Source organism: Tachypleus tridentatus, chromosome 7 (assembly GCF_004210375.1).
Source record: "Tachypleus tridentatus isolate NWPU-2018 chromosome 7, ASM421037v1, whole genome shotgun sequence".
Lineage (NCBI taxonomy): Eukaryota > Metazoa > Arthropoda > Merostomata > Xiphosura > Limulidae > Tachypleus > Tachypleus tridentatus.
Genome location: NC_134831.1, coordinates 20,072,688 through 20,092,023, shown reverse-complemented (window position 1 = coordinate 20,092,023; position 19,336 = coordinate 20,072,688). Strand labels below are relative to the sequence as shown.

Genomic DNA, 19,336 nt, shown 5'->3' with positions numbered 1-19,336 from the left:
TAAAAAGTGTTATACTCCTGCTGTAGTTTCTCAGAACTTCTTATTCCAATTAACCTATAAAATGATCAAACAAGTTTTTCTCCTTAAATCTAACGTAAAAATGAAACTCAAAATAACACAAACCAGTTTCACAATTTAATGCTTAGTCGACATTTTATTGGATTTCAGTACTGGAATGTTTTGAATGAGTTTGTGCAGATATTCCTAGGTAATTGACTACCACTCTTCTTTGAGTACTTCACAAGTTCATTTTCCGTATTTGGCTTGCAATCTCTCTTTAATTGGTTTAACTTATCCCATAAATTTTCAATCGGATTGATATCAGGTGATTGACCTGGCCATTATATAACACCAGTTCTCTTATTTCTAAGATATCGTGAAATGTCCTTGGCATTTTGGCTTGGAAAAGTCATTCTGTGGCTTTGAAAGAACTACATTTTCAAACTCCTAGCTATTATTTTCAGTAATGTAAAAGGGTGATGAAAACAATGTATAACATCAACTGGCATGAGCAGTCCTAGACTGTATTAATCAAGCAGCTGTCATTCAACATCCTTTGCACATCTCATATAGTGAAACTAATCTTTATAGCTCGTAACATAAGCTAATTTCTTCACATTAGGCCTCATGGTGTTGTAGAAAACGAGGAATTGCACCACTCTGCTACTGTAAGCCTTTTTGTTTTAGTATTAGTCCTTTTCTCTCTCTCTCTTTTTTTTTCTTTTTGGTAACATCTTGTTATACTGTTTTCACTCTTGTTACTGCATTATGTGACTTAAAAGTAGAAAAAACACTTGAAGCAATTATTCCTATTTATGGATGTTATTGTTTTTAAGCACAAAGCTACAGAAAGAGCTATCAGTGCTTTCCCCACAACGGGTATCCAGACCCGGTTTCTAGCAGTATAAGTCCGCAGACATACTGCTGTGTCACTGAGAACTGTGAAGATGATTAACTGAATATTAATAACAGCCATAGAGGAGGAAAGTAAATGTTTCAATTTCTAGTTGCAAGCTGAAATATGGTACTTTCCTTAAATGACGACGTTGCTCATATATGTTGTATAGGTTTGTCAAATTTTTAAAATACAATTCCGGAAGATATGTCTATATATACTCGAATTGAATAATATAATTACAAAGTGTTTTTCTTAAAGAAATATATATAAATACTGAATTAAACATTTTAATTATTAGCTTATGTATGTAACAGATTCTTTTTCTCTGAGTCTTTATTTCTCTTTCATGGGACACAAAAGTGTTTTGACTTGCAAGCATTTTTTTTTAAAAGGATCCGGGATATTTGGCAAATCTTTCGGGAGCTAGGAGAAAGTATGTGATTCCAGGAGGGTTTACAAACCTAGTGTTGTATATGAATTACTAAAATGTAAAAATAAGATTTGAATTACATAAAAAATGGAAATGCAAAATGCTGTTCTTTCAAAGACGTTTCGGTTTTAAGTGTGCTCTTAAATTTAGTATAAAGAATGGAAAATAATCAGTACTAAAATATTTCAATGAATGCAAGTCATTTATCAGAAGTGAAAGCCATAGTGACATGAAATGAGTTTAGAGGAAATCGAAATAACAACCTTTATTCTTTCTTTAATAGCCGAAAAATAAAGAATAATAAAATAATATGTGATATAGTATATATCTGTATTATAAAAATATGAAATATGTATATAAACCTTTTTACTTTAAAGGTAGCCCTCTCTCGAACGGGGTTTTGTTTGGCGCGCGTGCCTTTTAAATCTAGTGATAAACCTTCTACGGACTGAAAAACCAAAACAGTTTTTTTTTTTTTTCTCAATTGAAAAGTATTGAGTCTATTGAAACAAGGATATATAACTATCAAACATTGGTGGTAGTGCTTAGAAAGTAATCAGAATCCTACATGATTTTACCCTATTATTTACTAAATGAGACTCTAAATTGAATAAATGCAGAGAGGATTGTGTTTACTTTGTATAAATGTAATGTTATTTTTGGTTTCCGTGATTTACTATTATGAAATAAGAAGATAAAAGATACATAGTTATCTAACATACCACATAACGTGTGTTCCATCTTTTGGCAAATAAGGTACCTCACAGACAGATCTTGTGGGCATAAAATGTTGCCTCCCCGTGACATAGTGGTATTCCTCAGGATTTGAAACGTCAGGAACTTGGTTTCGGTACCAGTGGTGAGAAGAAAACAGATAAACCGTTGTATAGTTTCATTGCTTCACTTCAAGCAAAACTTGAAATTTTACAAAAGCAAAATAAAAATATAAACTTAAAAGAGCAGTACTTCTCTGAATATTGGTTGTAATTATATATGTATATTCAATTTCAAAAACAAAGACATGCTCGTCCTTTTCGTCGTTATAATATGCGATCAATCCCACTATTCGTTGGTAAAAGAGTAGCCCAAGATTTGGCGGAGGGTGGTGATGACTAGCTACCTTCCCTCTAGTTTTACACTGCTAAATTAGGAACGACTAGCGCAGACAGAACTAGTTTAGCTTTGCGCGAAATTCAAAACAAACAATTTTTTTCTATGCATAATTCTTGATTAGAATCAAACCTGGACCGCCCATACTACAGGTGTGTTCTACAAATGATCGATATCGCTTGCAGTGTTTTCTAAAAGCTCAAGCTGCCATAAAGTTTTAGCACGTATTCGACACTAAAAAAATACAAATTGCGAAATTACGTAAGAATGTGTATAGGAGAAAGATAAGAGGGATATATTTATGAAGAAACTAAAGTCACTCGCTACAATAAAACTATTATAAATGCAAAGACTCGCCAAACAATTTTAAAAATTTAAACAATCATTAATCGAAGAGCAATTCATAGAATTACACTTTTTTTGTTAATGGGAATTTGTACTTTATATTGACAAAGGACAGTAAAGGGCTGAGGTAAAACTAGTATTTTAATAAGTGGTAGCTTACAAATGTCCGGTATTTAAGCAGAATACGGTTCTTAAAATAGCTAATAAATATGATGTGAAAGCTATACTACCCGGATAAAAATAAAAATTTTCTATACAAGTGATATGACTCATAAATTATTTGTATTCTTCAATTATTGAAACCAACTCGGGAATATTCTTCCTACGGTGGATAAAATATTTAATTAATTAAAAGAGTGATGTATGTGTGTACATGAGAACCTATTAATTTTAAACTTTATTAAGTTATGCTGGCATGGCTTAGCGCGTTAAGGCGTGCGACTCGTAATCTGAGGGTCGCGGGTTCGCATCCCCGTCGCGCCAAACATGCTCGCCCTTTCAGCCGTGGGGGCGTTATAATGTGACGGTCAATCCCACTATTCGTTGGTAAAAGAGTAGCCCAAGAGTTGGCGGTGGGTGGTGATGACTAGCTGCCTTCCCTCTAGTCTTACACTGCTAAATTAGGGACGGCTAGCACAGATAGCCCTCGAGTAGCTTTGTGCGAAATTCCAAAACAAACAAACAAGCTAAAATGAAAGGAACAGGGAAATACGGATGGCATCACCATATACGTAAAAGAGGGGAGGGGGTAAAAGTATCGTGCATTATACATCATTGCGGGAAAAGTATTTGGGTTATGGATTTGTTGTATCTCAGATCACCATGTCAGGCAGCGATGTTTATGTGTTTAGATTTTATGTGTGAATTTCTTTATTTAAAGGCGCTTAGATTACAGGTATCACAATTCCGTTGATTTTTAATACTTTTCTTCAGTGCGTAGGTTTTGAAAGTGCCACAAGAACTAATGTCTGTTATTAGATATAATTGCTTTAAATTCACACCCCAGCCTCTCCATGTTATAAACTTTGTGCATTGAAATAAAAAATACCACAGCCAAAGTTTCGCATGCAAGGCACAAGTTTTTTTCCCTAGTTTATTATCACTCTTTGTATCTACTGTTAGTTTTGGAAAAGAAATAAAGAAAATCTTAACCGTTTCTGTGATTATCTTTCCAATAGTGTAAATAAGTTAATGAAATACAGTAGTTTTCATGTCCCATGATTTTTATAGTAATTGAATATTTTTTAAAATTTGTACAAACTTAAAAATGGTTAAGGAATAATGGTACAGTACCAACAACAAAATGAAATAAACATCGCAAAATTAATAAAAACATTAATGTAAGATTATTAAAATAAAGCAATAATTCTTATTAACTTTATTATATAATTTTATTAAGAACGACATAAATGAAAATATTTGATATGTCTAATATATATAAACAGAGAGAGAGAGATTACCATGATCCATGATTATTTTTATTGGCGAAATATATGTGCAAAACTAAAAAGAAATATACACAAAATATCTGAAAATTACATGAACAGACAGCATATATTCAATAAGTTTGAGTAAAACAAATGGTATGCAAAAAGTATTCCAATTTTTTGCTTAGCCTCAAAACTGTAAAAGAAAATGTTATTGTGAGATAAGGTCATAGCCCATCAATTGTTTGTCAGTGAGTACCAACAAAGCCAGATCTTAACTATATGATATATATAAAATTAATGATGAAAGATTAACAAACACTGGTTAAAGAATTGTTTCTAGTATTTGGGAAACATACATGAACCATGCAATTGTAAGGTGAACTAATACTTTGAAAAATAAAGGCAAGAAATTGTAGATTTGGCATTATTAAAAATCTGTGTAGTCTGAAAACACTTAAATAGAAAATTTACAGAAGAAGACATTTACTAATGGTGTATAAATTTCAAAATGTTTTTTGTGTTTTTGGTGGTCCTTAACAAGTTGGAAAATCTTTTTTTTTTTTTACAAAAATTCTTTATGTTACCTTAATGAACTTCTAGAAACTAGTTAAGTAACTATATTTGATAATATATATTGATTCATCTGAACTTGTTAAAAGCCAAAGATTAGTTGCTTAATACAACACTGTTTAATGCAAGCTTTTTTTTTTTCCCTGTTACAGCAAGACATATGTGTTATTCAACAGGAATACACACTTTACACTACTTATGTACATTACCTATACAGTTTTGGGTGTGTTGATACAAAACATGTAGGTGTAACTTTGAACTTTGTGGATTAATTTGTTAATTTTGTTCCTAGACCACCTAAGATATCACACACTACAATAGGCACTTTTATTACAAAACAATTTGATCTTTCTTTGGGAAGCACAAAACTGCACTTGCTGATAAATACAGTTATTCAGAAGAACCAAAAAGATAAGTTATAAAAACTTAAATAAGTTAGAACAAAGAAAACATGATGTCATAACTGTCTAGACAGTTGTACATGAAGTAATATGATTTTCAGCAGTTGAAATATTAACCAACAAATTATTCTGACCTTGCATGTTATTTGAGAAGTTGTCCTAAAAACAAAACGAAAAATATACATTTTAAGTCACAAAATAACTAGCTTTTAGTGAAATACATTTCTTTTTAAAGTGAAAGCTACAAAATGATAATTAAACATTTTAAACTATAGATATGAATATTTTTAATTACTTTTGTTAATAGTTCAACAAACAAATACAAATTTATTTTTACATATAATTAGTATTAAAAATATTTCTGTCAGTGACACTAACTTTAACCTTTAAGACTGTAAAACAAAAGGTCTTTAACAATTAATTATAACAATATAGCAGTTTTACTTATAGGGAATATCGTAACAAAGTAATATGAATTTATGGAACAGTCTTGTAAGCATTAAGCAAATTTCAATATTTCCAGTACTTGCAACATAAAAACCTTATCAGTAAAATATTAAAAGCACTTTAAACTTTACCATATAAACGTTTCCTAAATATTTACTGTAGTCAAAGGATAATAAGATAAGTAAAAAAAAAGAAAAAGATCAGAAATCTGAGCTGTCCAGATTGTATGTTAAAACTTAACTAGAAGTTAACTGGTAGTGATAAACTTTGAATGTACAACATGGTAGTTTGTCAATGCTTACTAATAATAATAATACTTCAGAATAACTAACACACATTACGTTAATCTATTTTTCTATGTATTCTTAACATTGATTTTAACACTTTGAAAATTTACCTATTAATTTTCTGTGATGAAGCTAAGAAACTGATATAATATGTTTAGAAACAGAGCATATCATCTAATGATTAAACACAGGTTTTTAAACTATTCTCAAATTTATACAATTTTCTTTATCACATAAACTAAACACATATTTTAAGACTAAATCCTCAAATAAATACTAAAGTTTTAAAATGACATAATAAACAGATGACTTAATTAATGTACAATTTAAAAAATTAATAAAAAGCTATTTACATTTAACTAATTGTAATCTTTTAAACTTTCTTTCAACATTTCACAACATACATACATCTACACAAAAATGAAACATCCAATAACAGTAGAAATAATATATATATATATTTCTCTTCTGAAGTCAAACTATAACTGATACTTATGTAAAGTGTATTGGAAATCTGCAAGAAACTTTATCATTGGCTTTGACATACAATCAGGAATATTTCGATTACTCTTCACATTATAGGTTGTAAAGACAGTTATGAATTTTAATTAGATTCTCTAAAACCACGTATTTCATCAATGTTAAACTATGCAAAGTATTAAAATACATAGTGAAAACTGAACATTAAATAATGAAGTATTCTTCTTAAATATATGCATAATAATAAAAATTCACAAGTCCTTTTAAGTTAGAATAAGTATTAAACAACTTTCCTGGGTAAAAAGAAAAAAAACTAATATTTAAATACTTCCCTAACTTATTAGCATATATAACATATGTATTTTATTTTTCAGAATTAAATTCACCATTAAGCAATAACGTTCATAAAATGTAAAAGTAAAAATGTATCTTTCTTAAAAGTAATTTCTGCAAATCTAAGTATTGAAGACAATTAACTAAAAATACACAGTGGTTGGTGTTGAGGGCAATAAAATAACTTATGCATGCTATTTAAGCTAGTCTTTGTAGTATCTTAATCTTGACAACTAACCAAAAACAACATAAGTAGTGGAATGGTAAAAATTGACAAAAACACCTTATTTTTAGGAAAAAAGGCAGTATGTCTAACTAGTTGTTATTCCTGGTCATCACATGGATCCAGAGCACAAATTATAGCTTTCATGAAAGCTGCTGCTACTAAGGCTGAATAGGGTTGCCATTCCTTGTTCTTGGTTCCATCTTTGTAATCTGATATTCCCCTGATAAAAGTATAGTTGTCTTTACGATTTCCATATATAGATTCCACGACAGCATCAAATTCTGAATCAAAAGCCAAAATCCCCTGCTGAAGAGCAAATTCCTGTCTCACTGCATCATCTTTCATCAATACCCTTCCAGATGCTACACCCCCAAAGTGGATCATGGACTTTCCTGGTTGACGATGTTCTACTGTTCCTTCGGGGGCTTGAGGATGGCCAACTTCAATGACATCCTTCCCCCCAATGGACATGAAAAGTTTGTCTGTATCTGATGAAGGTCGCTTAAAGTCAGCTTCTTGGTTGGCTAACATGTCTGAAGCATGTTTGATGTAATCTTCCCATGGTTGCTGTTTAGCATCATGTAATCCCTGGGTCCAGAGTTGTTGTGCTATTTCTTGTAAGCAGAGGCTTGGTGGACACCATCTTTTGATGTTATACTTGTCATTCAGTGTGCCAATTGTTGAAGTTTTGCTTTCAGGAGAGTTTTTGGTCTTTTCACAATACATGTATATGAATTTATCATTTTGACCCTCTGGGGGTGTTGACACAACAACATCTCCCAAACGTACATGTTTAGAATAATTTGTATAATGAGGAACACCTCCTCCAATACCAACAAGAAAAACATATTCAACTTTCTGGAAGCTCCCTGTAAGGAGGGAAAACAAAAAAGAGAGATTACAGGATATGTAATTTACAATTACATGTATATTAAACCTGTGACTAAAATGTGAAAGCAAAAAAAATAAAATTAACTAAAAACTCCAATGAGATATCACTTTTGTTGGAAATTAACCAACACATAATACACATTAATGAAAATACCATTCTTCTTCTAACCAAACTGGTAAAGATATATCAGTTTATTCAGCTTTTACAAAACAGTTCTACATGGTTTAATATGTAAATAAAAGAAAAGAATTTATGAATCTCAAAACGATTGGCATTGGTACTAAAATTTTTACTAATAAAGCAGAGAACAGCGTTTTGACTTTCCTAAGTTATCTTCAGTTTAACCTGAAGATATATACCACTATTCAGCATGATATTATGCACCAGATATCTGAGTTATCAAAATTTCATGTTACCCTGTATTACTGATTTCACTTTCAGAACAGTTTGTGCTAGAGTAAAAAATATATCAAATACAGAAAAATATTTACATAGGAATTTAAGAGGTTGTGGGGATTATGAAAATGTAAGCTGAAAGCTGTATGAAGAGATAAGTATTTCTACGTTTTATCACCTTGCACTCTGATTTATTTGTCAAAGTTTCACTGACTTTGCCATTTCACACACATCCTTAGTACAAAACGTTGATTACACATCTAATTTTTGTGTACAATAGATTTGTACTGTGTACTGAAAGCTTGTCACATTTTTTTGAAAATACAGTTCATAAAATAGGAATTACAGTTAACATTACTTCTTCAATTTGGGGCCAGTCCAATGGACCATGCACATTCAGTTTACTACTATAATATTTGAAGAAAGAGACTATTAGAAGTTTAGTATTTAACCTTAATCTATTTAAATTACAAAGGGTAATTTACAACACTATGTGCTTTGCAATTAATTTGCAAAATTTGTTGTGCTAATGTTTATCAAGTGCTTTACAAATACTCCTATACAGGGCGTGACTTTTGAATAATGTTGTGTAGAAGGATCTTCTAAAGGATCAGGTTCCAATCCAGAAGAATTATTTTAAAGAAAAATCTATAAAAATAAATATAACAGAAGTTGGTTAGTGATTTTTACATATACCAGATCCTTTTTAGGTAAACCATTTATAATATTTTTAGAAATCAAATTTGTAAATAAATTTAGAAATCATCTAAATCCAAGAAAATATCATGCTATGATTCTCTTTACTCTAAAATTATGCTAATAATACTTCCTTTGCTCTGTACACATCAATTTTTATGTCAATAGAAAGTTGTTTGTTATTAAGCACAAAGCAGCTATACAAAGGGCTATCTGTGTTCTGCCCACCACAGGTATAGAAACTTGGTTTCTAGCAGTATAAGACTGTAGATGTTAATAGAAAGAATGGTGTTACTAAATAAATTTTAAACATGCTTTAAAATAAATAGTAAAGTATGAAATAAATGCAATATCCTAAATTATATTACGCTGTGCTAAAATTATGCAAGGCAAATTTTAAAGTTTTCATTTCAAGCATTTAATGATTATGTCACAGATTTATTTTCACCAAAGGTAAAACTGAAAATATAATTTTTGATACAGAGGCCTAATGTACCTTTTGTGGAAAGAAATCTAATGTAATAATTAAACGACTGGTCCACTGTATAATACTGAATAATAAACTTAGCAGAATGCTATAACATGATTTACACAACTAAGTTAATTTGGGTCATTATACCATTAGTTTAAAAAGGATTCAAAATCCTGTTACTATTTCTTTCTACTAGTTTAGCTTATAAAAGAATGATAAGTATCAGTAATTATAAAAAATGCTAACAATGTTATCACATTGTTGATACAATTTATTCCCCCACAAATTTTATGATCACAATCGGCTTCTCTATCAAATCATGTAGACACATGAATGGGCGTTTTCCTAGAGTGCAGTTGATCACAAATTGTGCACCTATACAAATATTTGTACAGTTGAAAGTTCACCTACATAACTAAATTCAAAGGGATAAAAACAACACATTTCAGGTTACAATATTCCATTCAAGAGTTGAAAAGTAAATGTATTTACTAGACTATTCTTAATTTTTTTTGCATCATTTGTCACTAAGCCTGTATATAATTAGGTGCAATAAGGTGTCATGTATTAAAAAAATGAAGTTAAAATACAATTGTGCACTTGACAAAAATCTACAGGAAAAATTCTAAACAGGAATTACTTGGGTTAATAATAATTAGGTGTTTTTAATTCATATAGAAGGTAATTTATTCCATTTTAATTTAGTTTTAGTAAAAAAGGATGAAGTAGTTGTTTATTTGAATAAGATTAAAAAAATACACAAATACGAGTGTGTTCAAACAAAACTAGGCATTAAATAGGAATGAAAGTACTTGTAGATCTTAAAGTTCATTTGATGGACATGGCAGGTAATAAATTAACTATTTGTAATTGAATAGTGTTAAGGGAAATCAGCTTCAAGTCACCATGTGTAGGGGGTTAATTATTTTCTGTTGGAGTCTCTACTACAAATATATATCACTGTCATGTCAGTTTTTTTTTAAAGTTAATATACAAAATTTAACTTCCTATGTCACAGTAATATAAAAACTACAGGTAATTAATTAATGCTATTTTATAAATGGGGGAAGTTAAGAATAATTGATTCTAGTTTTCTTGACTGAATAATTTATTCATTGATAAATATATTAGTGGTATGATATAACAGTTAACATATTTCATAACAATAATCTATTTTTTGGAGATAATAATAATAATACTGAAAAGTTACCCAACAGACGAGTTGTTGTGTTACCAGCAGCAATCATGGCTCCTCTGTGGTGTCCAACAGCAGGTAATTTTGTTGCTACAACACGATGTGCTCCAATATTTCCAAGAGTATAGAGATTGGATTCTCCTGTAAAATAAGTTGTGACTAGAGAATTCTACTTTTACTTTGTTATGGTTTTGTTTGCCATTCATTAATTATTTCTTCTATCATTCAGTTCAATTTGAATTTTTACTTACATTAAAGCACTAACTCACCTTTTATATAAAACATATTGATTTTGGGTATATATGTACAAATATTAATGCTGTTAAAGATTACATAAATTTATGATAACAACTGGCACGTGAAATGCGACCCTGTTGTTTAACCATAAAATAAAAAGCCTTCCTTGATCTTAAAAATTAGTTAGTTCATGAGATGTAATTATAAAAAATTATTGCAAATCATTGTTCAATATTGTACTTGATACTGAGAAGTGGTTTAATCCTGAAGTATTGTGTTATTCTCTTGAAAATTAGGTTTTTGTTCTTCAGTTTCTGTCTCCTAATTCTTTTAATATTTATTGATATTAATTACATAATGATATATGTGGTATTGTTTATTAATGTTTGTACCTAGTCATGGTCAGACTCTAGTTTATTATTATTTTGTTGATGTAAGTGATAAAATTTGTATTCTTGTTGTTTGAACTTTTTAATATATCTGTCGTTATATATAATAAGGTGTGTTTGTTTAATCCTGGTTTTAGCAGTATTTTATTTAGTCTGTTACAAAGCAAAACTCAAATAGCTTGTTAGGAAGTTTTTTTTTTTACTATCTTTGTACATACTATGTTAAAATAATTTATTAATATTATTTGTGAGGCTTGTTAACAAAGTTAGGTAAGATATATTTCAATATATTCTCATTGTTCTATTCTAACTTATGAAGATATTTCTACAACCTGAACACAATTTACTTCTTGCTCGGTAGATCATATTCTGACTACTTATTTGTGTGTTTATTTGGTTTGTTTTGAATTTTGTGCAAAGCTATGGGAGGGCTATCCGAGATACCTATCCCTAATTTAACAGCAGGCAGCTAGTCATCACCACCCACTACCAATTTTTGGGCTATTCTTTTGCCAACAAATAATGGGATTGACTGTCATCTTTTAATACCCCCATGGATGAAAGAGCAAGGAAATTTGGTGGAATGAAGATTTGAACTGCAACCCTCTAGATAATAATTAATTTCAAACATACAACATATTATGATGTTAAAACATTGTAAATAGACTTTTGCTAAACATAAACTGTACAGTACTACTTTCAATTAAATGTCACTGTTGTTTTCAGGTTTAAAGTGTTTGAGTTTCCACCTAAAAGTGACAGAAATTTTGTACCTAAATATTTCTTTCAGTAAAGTATCATACAAAATGAGGGTTATTTGCTATAAAAATAAGAACAGTAGTTACATCTATTCTGTTAAACTTCCACTTTTGTTTAAATATAATTTCATACTCTATCTCACCTTCAGTTTTGTACCTGACATATGTATCTTTATTCTCTATCATAGCATCCACTGCAACTTTCTCACAATATTGAGCCGTAATGATAGCAATGGAAGGTTGCTGGGAACTAATAACTGTTGGAATCTGACGTACCATTTTCACCTCTGAAACAAAACATTAAAAAAATACATTCATGTTATAATAGCACGAAATAAGATAAAAAGCACGACTTAAGAAATGTAAGTTCCATTTCTCTTGTATAGGAGTTTAATGCAGATCACTTTTGTAATTAACAGATCTAATTTTCATACTGCTGAGACTGCAAAGCATTATGAATACACAAATTTATATTTTTAAACAGATAAAATCAGAAAGTATTTAATTTAATATTAAATGCATTAAATTCATACAAGTGAAGGTTTACAAACTGTGTTATTGTAGTTAAACAGATTAAATTATAATGATAATAATTATTTTACAAGTAATTTGAAAAATTAATTATCTTAACTTTAAATCTTTATCTTAGATTAAATATCTTAATCTAAAGAGACATAACTCTATGTCACCAGTACTGCAGTGTTTCTTTTTTAAAATTTCGTGACTAACTTTTAACAATAGATTAAAAATATTTAACTTGCATATTTATTTTGATGTTAATGTTACAAGTTCAAATGTGTAGTAAGTAATGTAGAAAAGTAATGACATAACAGAAGGTGAATTTATAAATTTAGGATTTCTGGTAAATTATCTGAAGTCACTATTCAATACTTCATAAATGCAATATAAACTTCATAGAAAATGTGACCATTACATTTAATTGTATATAATTTAAAAAATAAAACACAATGAATAAAATGCAACCATATGACCTCACAATTTTCATACGTCTCCATTTACATCTTTCATTTTTAATTTTTTCACACTGAAGTTACAACTATGTGATCAATAATGTTTATACCTGAAAATATGATACATTGGACAGTAAGATGCTAAAGTAAGATAACAGTTTAAATATTTAAATGGTTAATTACCACAGTAGTTTCTGCATACCATGTAATGATTAAAATGAGTGTACTAATACACCAATAAAAGCATCCTATCATTTTATTACAAGAAACTAGTGTGATTGTATTTAAAGAAAATGTTACAGTATCTTAAAACCCATAAGCAATGTGATAAACTATACAAAAACAGAGAAGTTGATGCTCTTAGTAACTGAAGATCATAAGTTTCCAGAAGTAAAAAGATTTTATTGCTCAAAACAAGATGGTATTATGTGAACAAAGAGACTTAGAAAATTATATTCTAATTCTCAAACACATTGACGTACAGACCAACAAAGAGATTCTGAACACTTTAACATCCTTATAACCAAGATTAATTCTTCAGCTTTTTTGTTGTCAGTTGCTCAGATATATTGTTATACATAACTATTGTAAATTACTACATTTTTTATTACACTGGTATCTTTAGGTTTTCAAGAAAATACGTTGGTGGGGTTTGGGAAAGAATCATTAATTTTAATGTAAGATTGCCTGGTGAAAGAAAGCAAAACATCGTTTTCAATAATATATAGTCAAACTAGATCCTTATTACTAGTGGAGTGCCTTAGAAGTCACTGTGGGGTCTTTGCTTTTTTATTTATTTAAACTAATGACAGTGGTAGAAACATAATTTTGCAATAATTGATGATGGCATAAAACAATACAGAAATTCACACAAGGATACCAAGCTATTTAGTAGTGCTCTTCCCCTTTCACATGTCTCCACCAACAAGCACAATCAAGTCCATGACTTCTGCAAAAGAAACACTCCATGCTGGTGGATAAGTGGTGCTGATAAAGCCTTGAAGGCAAGCAGTCAAGCTCGAGCTGAGTTCATGCATAGAAGAAATTATCTAGTATGGGCAAAGGGGGCAAGGATTACATGAATAAAGGCATATAGTCATGGTATGTAATTCCCGCATAGCATGACCAATAAAAAAAACTAAAAATGTGAATTTGTTTGTAATTAAGCTCAAAGCTACATGATTGGCTATCTGTGCTTTGCCAACCACAGATATTGAAACCTAGAATTTGGTATTGTAAGTGTGCAGACATATCGCTGTGCAACTGTGGGCAAAAGTGTGTCAGTAATACTTTAGAATAGAATGTGTCTTTTTACAGTTAATCTTTTTTTCTTATTGTATGTTCATTATGCTGTAGTTAAAGCAGTATTATCACCTCATGTTACACAAGTTGTGCACATCTAATCTAGAACTTCTAACAGTATCCTGTTTTCTGCAGTTACTCATGAGTAATATAATAAAGCTAAAGTCAAATTGTGTTAAAATAGCATGACATCTAGTCCACGCACTAAACTACTTCAAGGCCAATAACATTAGCAAAGCATGCTTCACTTGATTTGGTTATTAATTGGAAAGATCCAATGTTGCAATCATGTCTGTCAGAACTAGCCATTATGCCAGTTGAAAAACATCATGACATTATATTTCATTAACAAGTAGGGTGAGTTGATCTATTCTACATATGAGCATGTATTTGTTTTTACTTTAAAGTGTGTTACATTAACAGGTTCTTACTGCATAATGTAGTTCAAAACTCACTGCATGCTACTAGAATAGTCTGTGCTCTCTATGGGTGATTAGCTTCCTCAATACAAGAGACTAAATGGCATGAGCTGTGCACCAAAACTATTCTGACAAGCACTTTGTACTGATACTTCTATAAGTTAATGGCTGTCACAGGAGCCAAACACATGGTTATATCAGTCATGTATGAATACCAAGGCAAGGCTTTCATGCACAGGTACAGTAACCAATGAGACCTTGGTAACATGTAAGAGAGGCTCAAGTTATTACAGCCCCTATCTGAGCTATAACTACATGCAAATATGCAAGCAGCAGTTGGCATGGATAGGATAAAATATGCAAAGCCTGAAATACATCAAAAGATGGAGGATTAAGTTGACATAAAGTAAGAATTTTTATTTATAAGAAGCTTACAAAAGAAAATTTATTGAAACTGGTGTCAGAGCATTAGTGATGCCAGGCATTAGGTTGCATTCCTGAGATACAGAACAAAGCCTTTGTCTAATCTTTACACAAACGTATGAAGTATCTCTCTGGTTTTAAAGACTATCAAATCATCATCCTACAAAACATTAATGGTACGATTTCAGGAAAGGTTGTAGCCAGAAGGTTTGCCTATCAGACTGAACATCTAAATAATTAAAAGAATTATCTTGTTATGTACAACCTAAAACTTGTCTATTGTTGGATATACCAAGTATAATATCCAATGCTTCTTTTAACATTTCACCAGGTTAATGTTGCACCATCAGGCACAACAGCTACAAGGAGTGAATTCCTGATCTAAATAACATGACAAATTATCAGATGGATATATTGGTAATTGATTGGTTTAACTCTATAAAATTGCAGAACATAGAAAAGATGTTGCAAATGGTCAGACAAATATTACTATTTTTGTGTTCACAAGGGATCATGATAAGAAAGTCAATTAAAAATCATCCAAATTAATATATAAAAGTGAGCATTATGTCAAAAGAAAAATTGTGGAAGGTTTGTTAATTCAATGAGGTTGTAAAACTTCAAACATAACTAAAAGGTAATTTTAAGCTAAAACCCCTTCTCTGACATTATATGTCTCTAAAGGATTTAGAACTTCTGTTACAAAATAAACAGTGTTATGTGTTTCTTTCAACAACTAACCACTTGGCACAAGAGAATATGAGACAATGATAGATGCTGTATAGAAATAAATTACATATTATTTTAAAATAGTGGTTCAAGAGATTATTTGAAAATTTACCTGGTATTTTGCACAACCTATTATTAAATTGTTATAATTGTTTAAAAAATCTACAACAGTTTTGAATATCTTATATCATAACATATGTGTTTGAAACATAATTCTAATGTATGATAGGTATTTTTGATAGGTTAATATGGTTGGATTGTACTATAAGTTCACCTTATAGTTGAAAAAATAAAATATATGTATACAAAAATCAACCTTAAAAGTTTTAATAAATGGTTAGAAAAGATAACTGTATACCATAGTATTTATAACTTTTAGGTTTAAGCTGTTTAATTATTAAAGCTCCCTTTATTTTGTGGCAGCTTATATTTTTATTTCCATTAACAATTTCAACATTGTCAAGTTGAAATAAATGACCATGCTTGAAAATATGTTTGTAAACATGGGAGAGGGGTTTGTTATATTTTTTAGCACAGGTATAAACTTGGCTGTAGATTTCTCCATTGTAAAACGTGTTGCATTGTTCACAATTTATTTTATATACTAAACCAAAGATGTCAGAATCTTGGTATTATTTTGATAGAAGTTGCCTTAGTTTTCTGCCAGGAAGAAATGTAAATTGCACAGGCAAGTTAATTTGAGATTTTTTTGTAACTTCTGCCCAAAACTTTTACATTGAATGTTTCACTTCTGACATGAAAGGAACAGTGCAATAAATAGGATGTTCATTACTTTACTTGTGCCAAGACTTCACTTAAGAATTTTTATTACTTTAAAGAAGACTTTATTAACAGATTCTAAAGAGAAATATTTTGGGTTACTTATCTGTTTTCAATTGGTTGAGGTCCAATTACAAATGCTCATTACTAGTACAAATAGTCTTGAGAAATATGATACAAAGTTTTAAGAATACCTAAAATTTTAGAAGAATCAAGACAGGAGTTACAAAATATATACAGATCTCTGTGAGCATCCTTATAACAACTGGAAATGTGAAGGTTCTGTATTTCAACAAGAACATATAGGAATGGAAATGTATTGGTAAATTTAATGGATTTAGTAAATGGCTCTTCTTCCCATATCTTTTAGTGATAACATGATTTAAGTTATTGGTCTATCCAGTGATGCAAGTAAAACTGTTGAAGTACATGGAAGAAAATGTTGACTCCAATATGGAATACAGTTGTGATAAAACTTGCACTAGTCTTGAGATAGAACTACGTATGACAGGAATGTACTCACTTAATTTGAATTTGATGTTTATAGTCTGGTAATCACAGATTATATATCCAACAATAAACAATGTTTAAGAATGAATCTCTGCTACCTATAAATTAGTGAATCATTGGTAGAAGAAAAATCTGAGCATCAGGGTAGTAGCTTTAGATTTTGAAGATTCCCATGATGGAGTATATCTACTCATTCTTCCTAACAAAATGTTTAGAATAACCACATTAACTACCAGAAGTTGCATCATGAAACGCAGAAGCTGACAATAAGATTGAATCACCATCAAAACTTGTCTGTGTCAAGGATCACCTCTCTTGATAGTCTCCTAGAATATCTATACCATGAATCTTGCCTGCTTTGAGAAACTACCATCATCCTTTGCAGGCAGTGCTATTCCCCTGGAAAAAAGTGAAACATCTGGTGATAACCACAACAAACAATTTATTCAACTTCACCAGACATATTAACATCATAACAACTAGAGCTACCAAAGACAGCAATGCACTGAAACCTACTGCAAAGCAAACTGTTCTCTGGATTGCTGAAAGCAATGAAACACAAATAAATAGTGTCACAAACAGAATGAAGATGGAGAACTTTCAGCTGATTCACAATTTGTGCTACACAAATTTTAAAGTGGCTGTTTCCAGATGGATGCCAGAAAGCAAAGCAACTGCAAACCACTGTGAACTAGAAGTATTTTCAGACCATGAATGGTTAAAAATAAACGAAAATGTTGACAAGCTTGCAAGAGATATTTCTATACCATATCCACTACAACTCTACAAGTAGAATGTTGATCTCTTCAGCAACAGTGAGGCAAAAATGGCAACCATGGAAGGCCTTCATTGTTATTAAAGGAAAAGAGAGACTGCTGGAAAAGAAAGTAATTTTTGATGAAGCTAGAACAATCAAAATTCAGCAAATCAATAGGGTAGTGTATAGTAAGAAAGCCACTGATAACATCAGTAAATGAAATCTCTTTTACCTTTTATGAGATAGCTGGCTCTTACATGAGGAGTCAGTGTCTAGAATCCTTGGAATTGTCACCTAGTATCTAACTCTTTAATTTTTAGATATTTCTAACTGTATTGAAGATTTTGGATACTACAGAATACTTTGGATCAACTGGTAAGTTATACAAGCAGTTGGAAACTAAACATCACTTTAATTATAATATGTGTAAGATAATCTATTTGAGTTATCATAGCTTGGAGCACACAATTCATTTTCTAGCTTCTTATTTTAATGTATAATTTTTCATTTACTCTAAGTAAGTACAGTTTTTGCATAAAATATAGTCAAGAAAGTTAAGTTACTTTTGCCCTAGCCACCTTTATTTTGTATCATTCCTTTGATATAACATATATTCTGCCTATGGGAGTTCAGCTGTAAAGGTGTACTTTATGCATGAATGGTTAACAGCAATATTATCTAATGGTATATCAAGATATCTCACTGTTTCAACCTCTCTTATTTTCAAATAGGAATTAATATACAGTCAATAGTACTAGTTGCTCTGGGTAAGCCTGATGTTACTGACTGGTTAGCCTGAAATAAATGTTAAGAAAGTTTATATATCTGATTACTTTATCTTTCCAGCCAAGATGAATTCTCACCATTCAAAGGTAGGACACATGCACTGTATTTTACAGTACCGTGCACAAGTGTTAAAACAAAGTCAAAAATTGGCTTTCAGGTTACTTTCAAAGAACAACTGAAGGTAAATCATAGGTGAAACATCAACATTTTATTAATCTTCATATTTAGTACAACTTAGTGGATGTTCTCGAGTTCAGCATAGTTAATATTTTGTGTGCCTCTTTTGCTTGAATAACTGCAAACAGCCTTACAGGCATTGTTGCAACATATTTAATCAAAGTGTTCTTTGGGGTTTTACTTCAAATATGTCTAATACACTCCTATAAAGTTTCTTTGGAAGTAAATTTTGATTTGTTAAGTTTTGATCTATTAAATCTCACATATACTCAATTGTGTTGGGATTGGAGCTCTTTGGGGGCCAATGACACCAGTAGCTTTGTTCTTAGATAAGTACTTTCTCCATAGGTCAGATGAGTGTTTGGAGTCATTATCTTCTTGATAGTACAAATACTTATCAATAATATGCAAACCATATTGATGGATCAATATTTGATAATATATTTGCACTGGTTCATTTTCCCATCTATTTTGCAACTATCCCCTGTAG

General features: G+C 30.5%; 1 protein-coding gene across 6 annotated transcripts in view; it reads right to left on the bottom strand.

Annotated features, from left to right (window-relative positions):
* Positions 1–4,241: 4,241 nt before the first annotated feature.
* Positions 4,242–19,336, bottom strand: part of LOC143255252 (uncharacterized) — a 96,401-nt gene continuing 81,306 nt past the window's right edge. For all 6 annotated transcript variants that reach the window (XM_076510627.1, XM_076510628.1, XM_076510624.1 and 3 more), the window contains 3 exons: positions 12,136–12,279; positions 10,624–10,749; positions 4,242–7,826 (listed from right to left, as the gene is read on the bottom strand). In XM_076510627.1, coding sequence (XP_076366742.1) covers positions 7,054–7,826; positions 10,624–10,749; positions 12,136–12,279 — 1,043 coding nt within the window. In that variant the 3' untranslated portion in view covers positions 4,242–7,053. The remainder of the gene's footprint in view (positions 7,827–10,623; positions 10,750–12,135; positions 12,280–19,336) is intronic.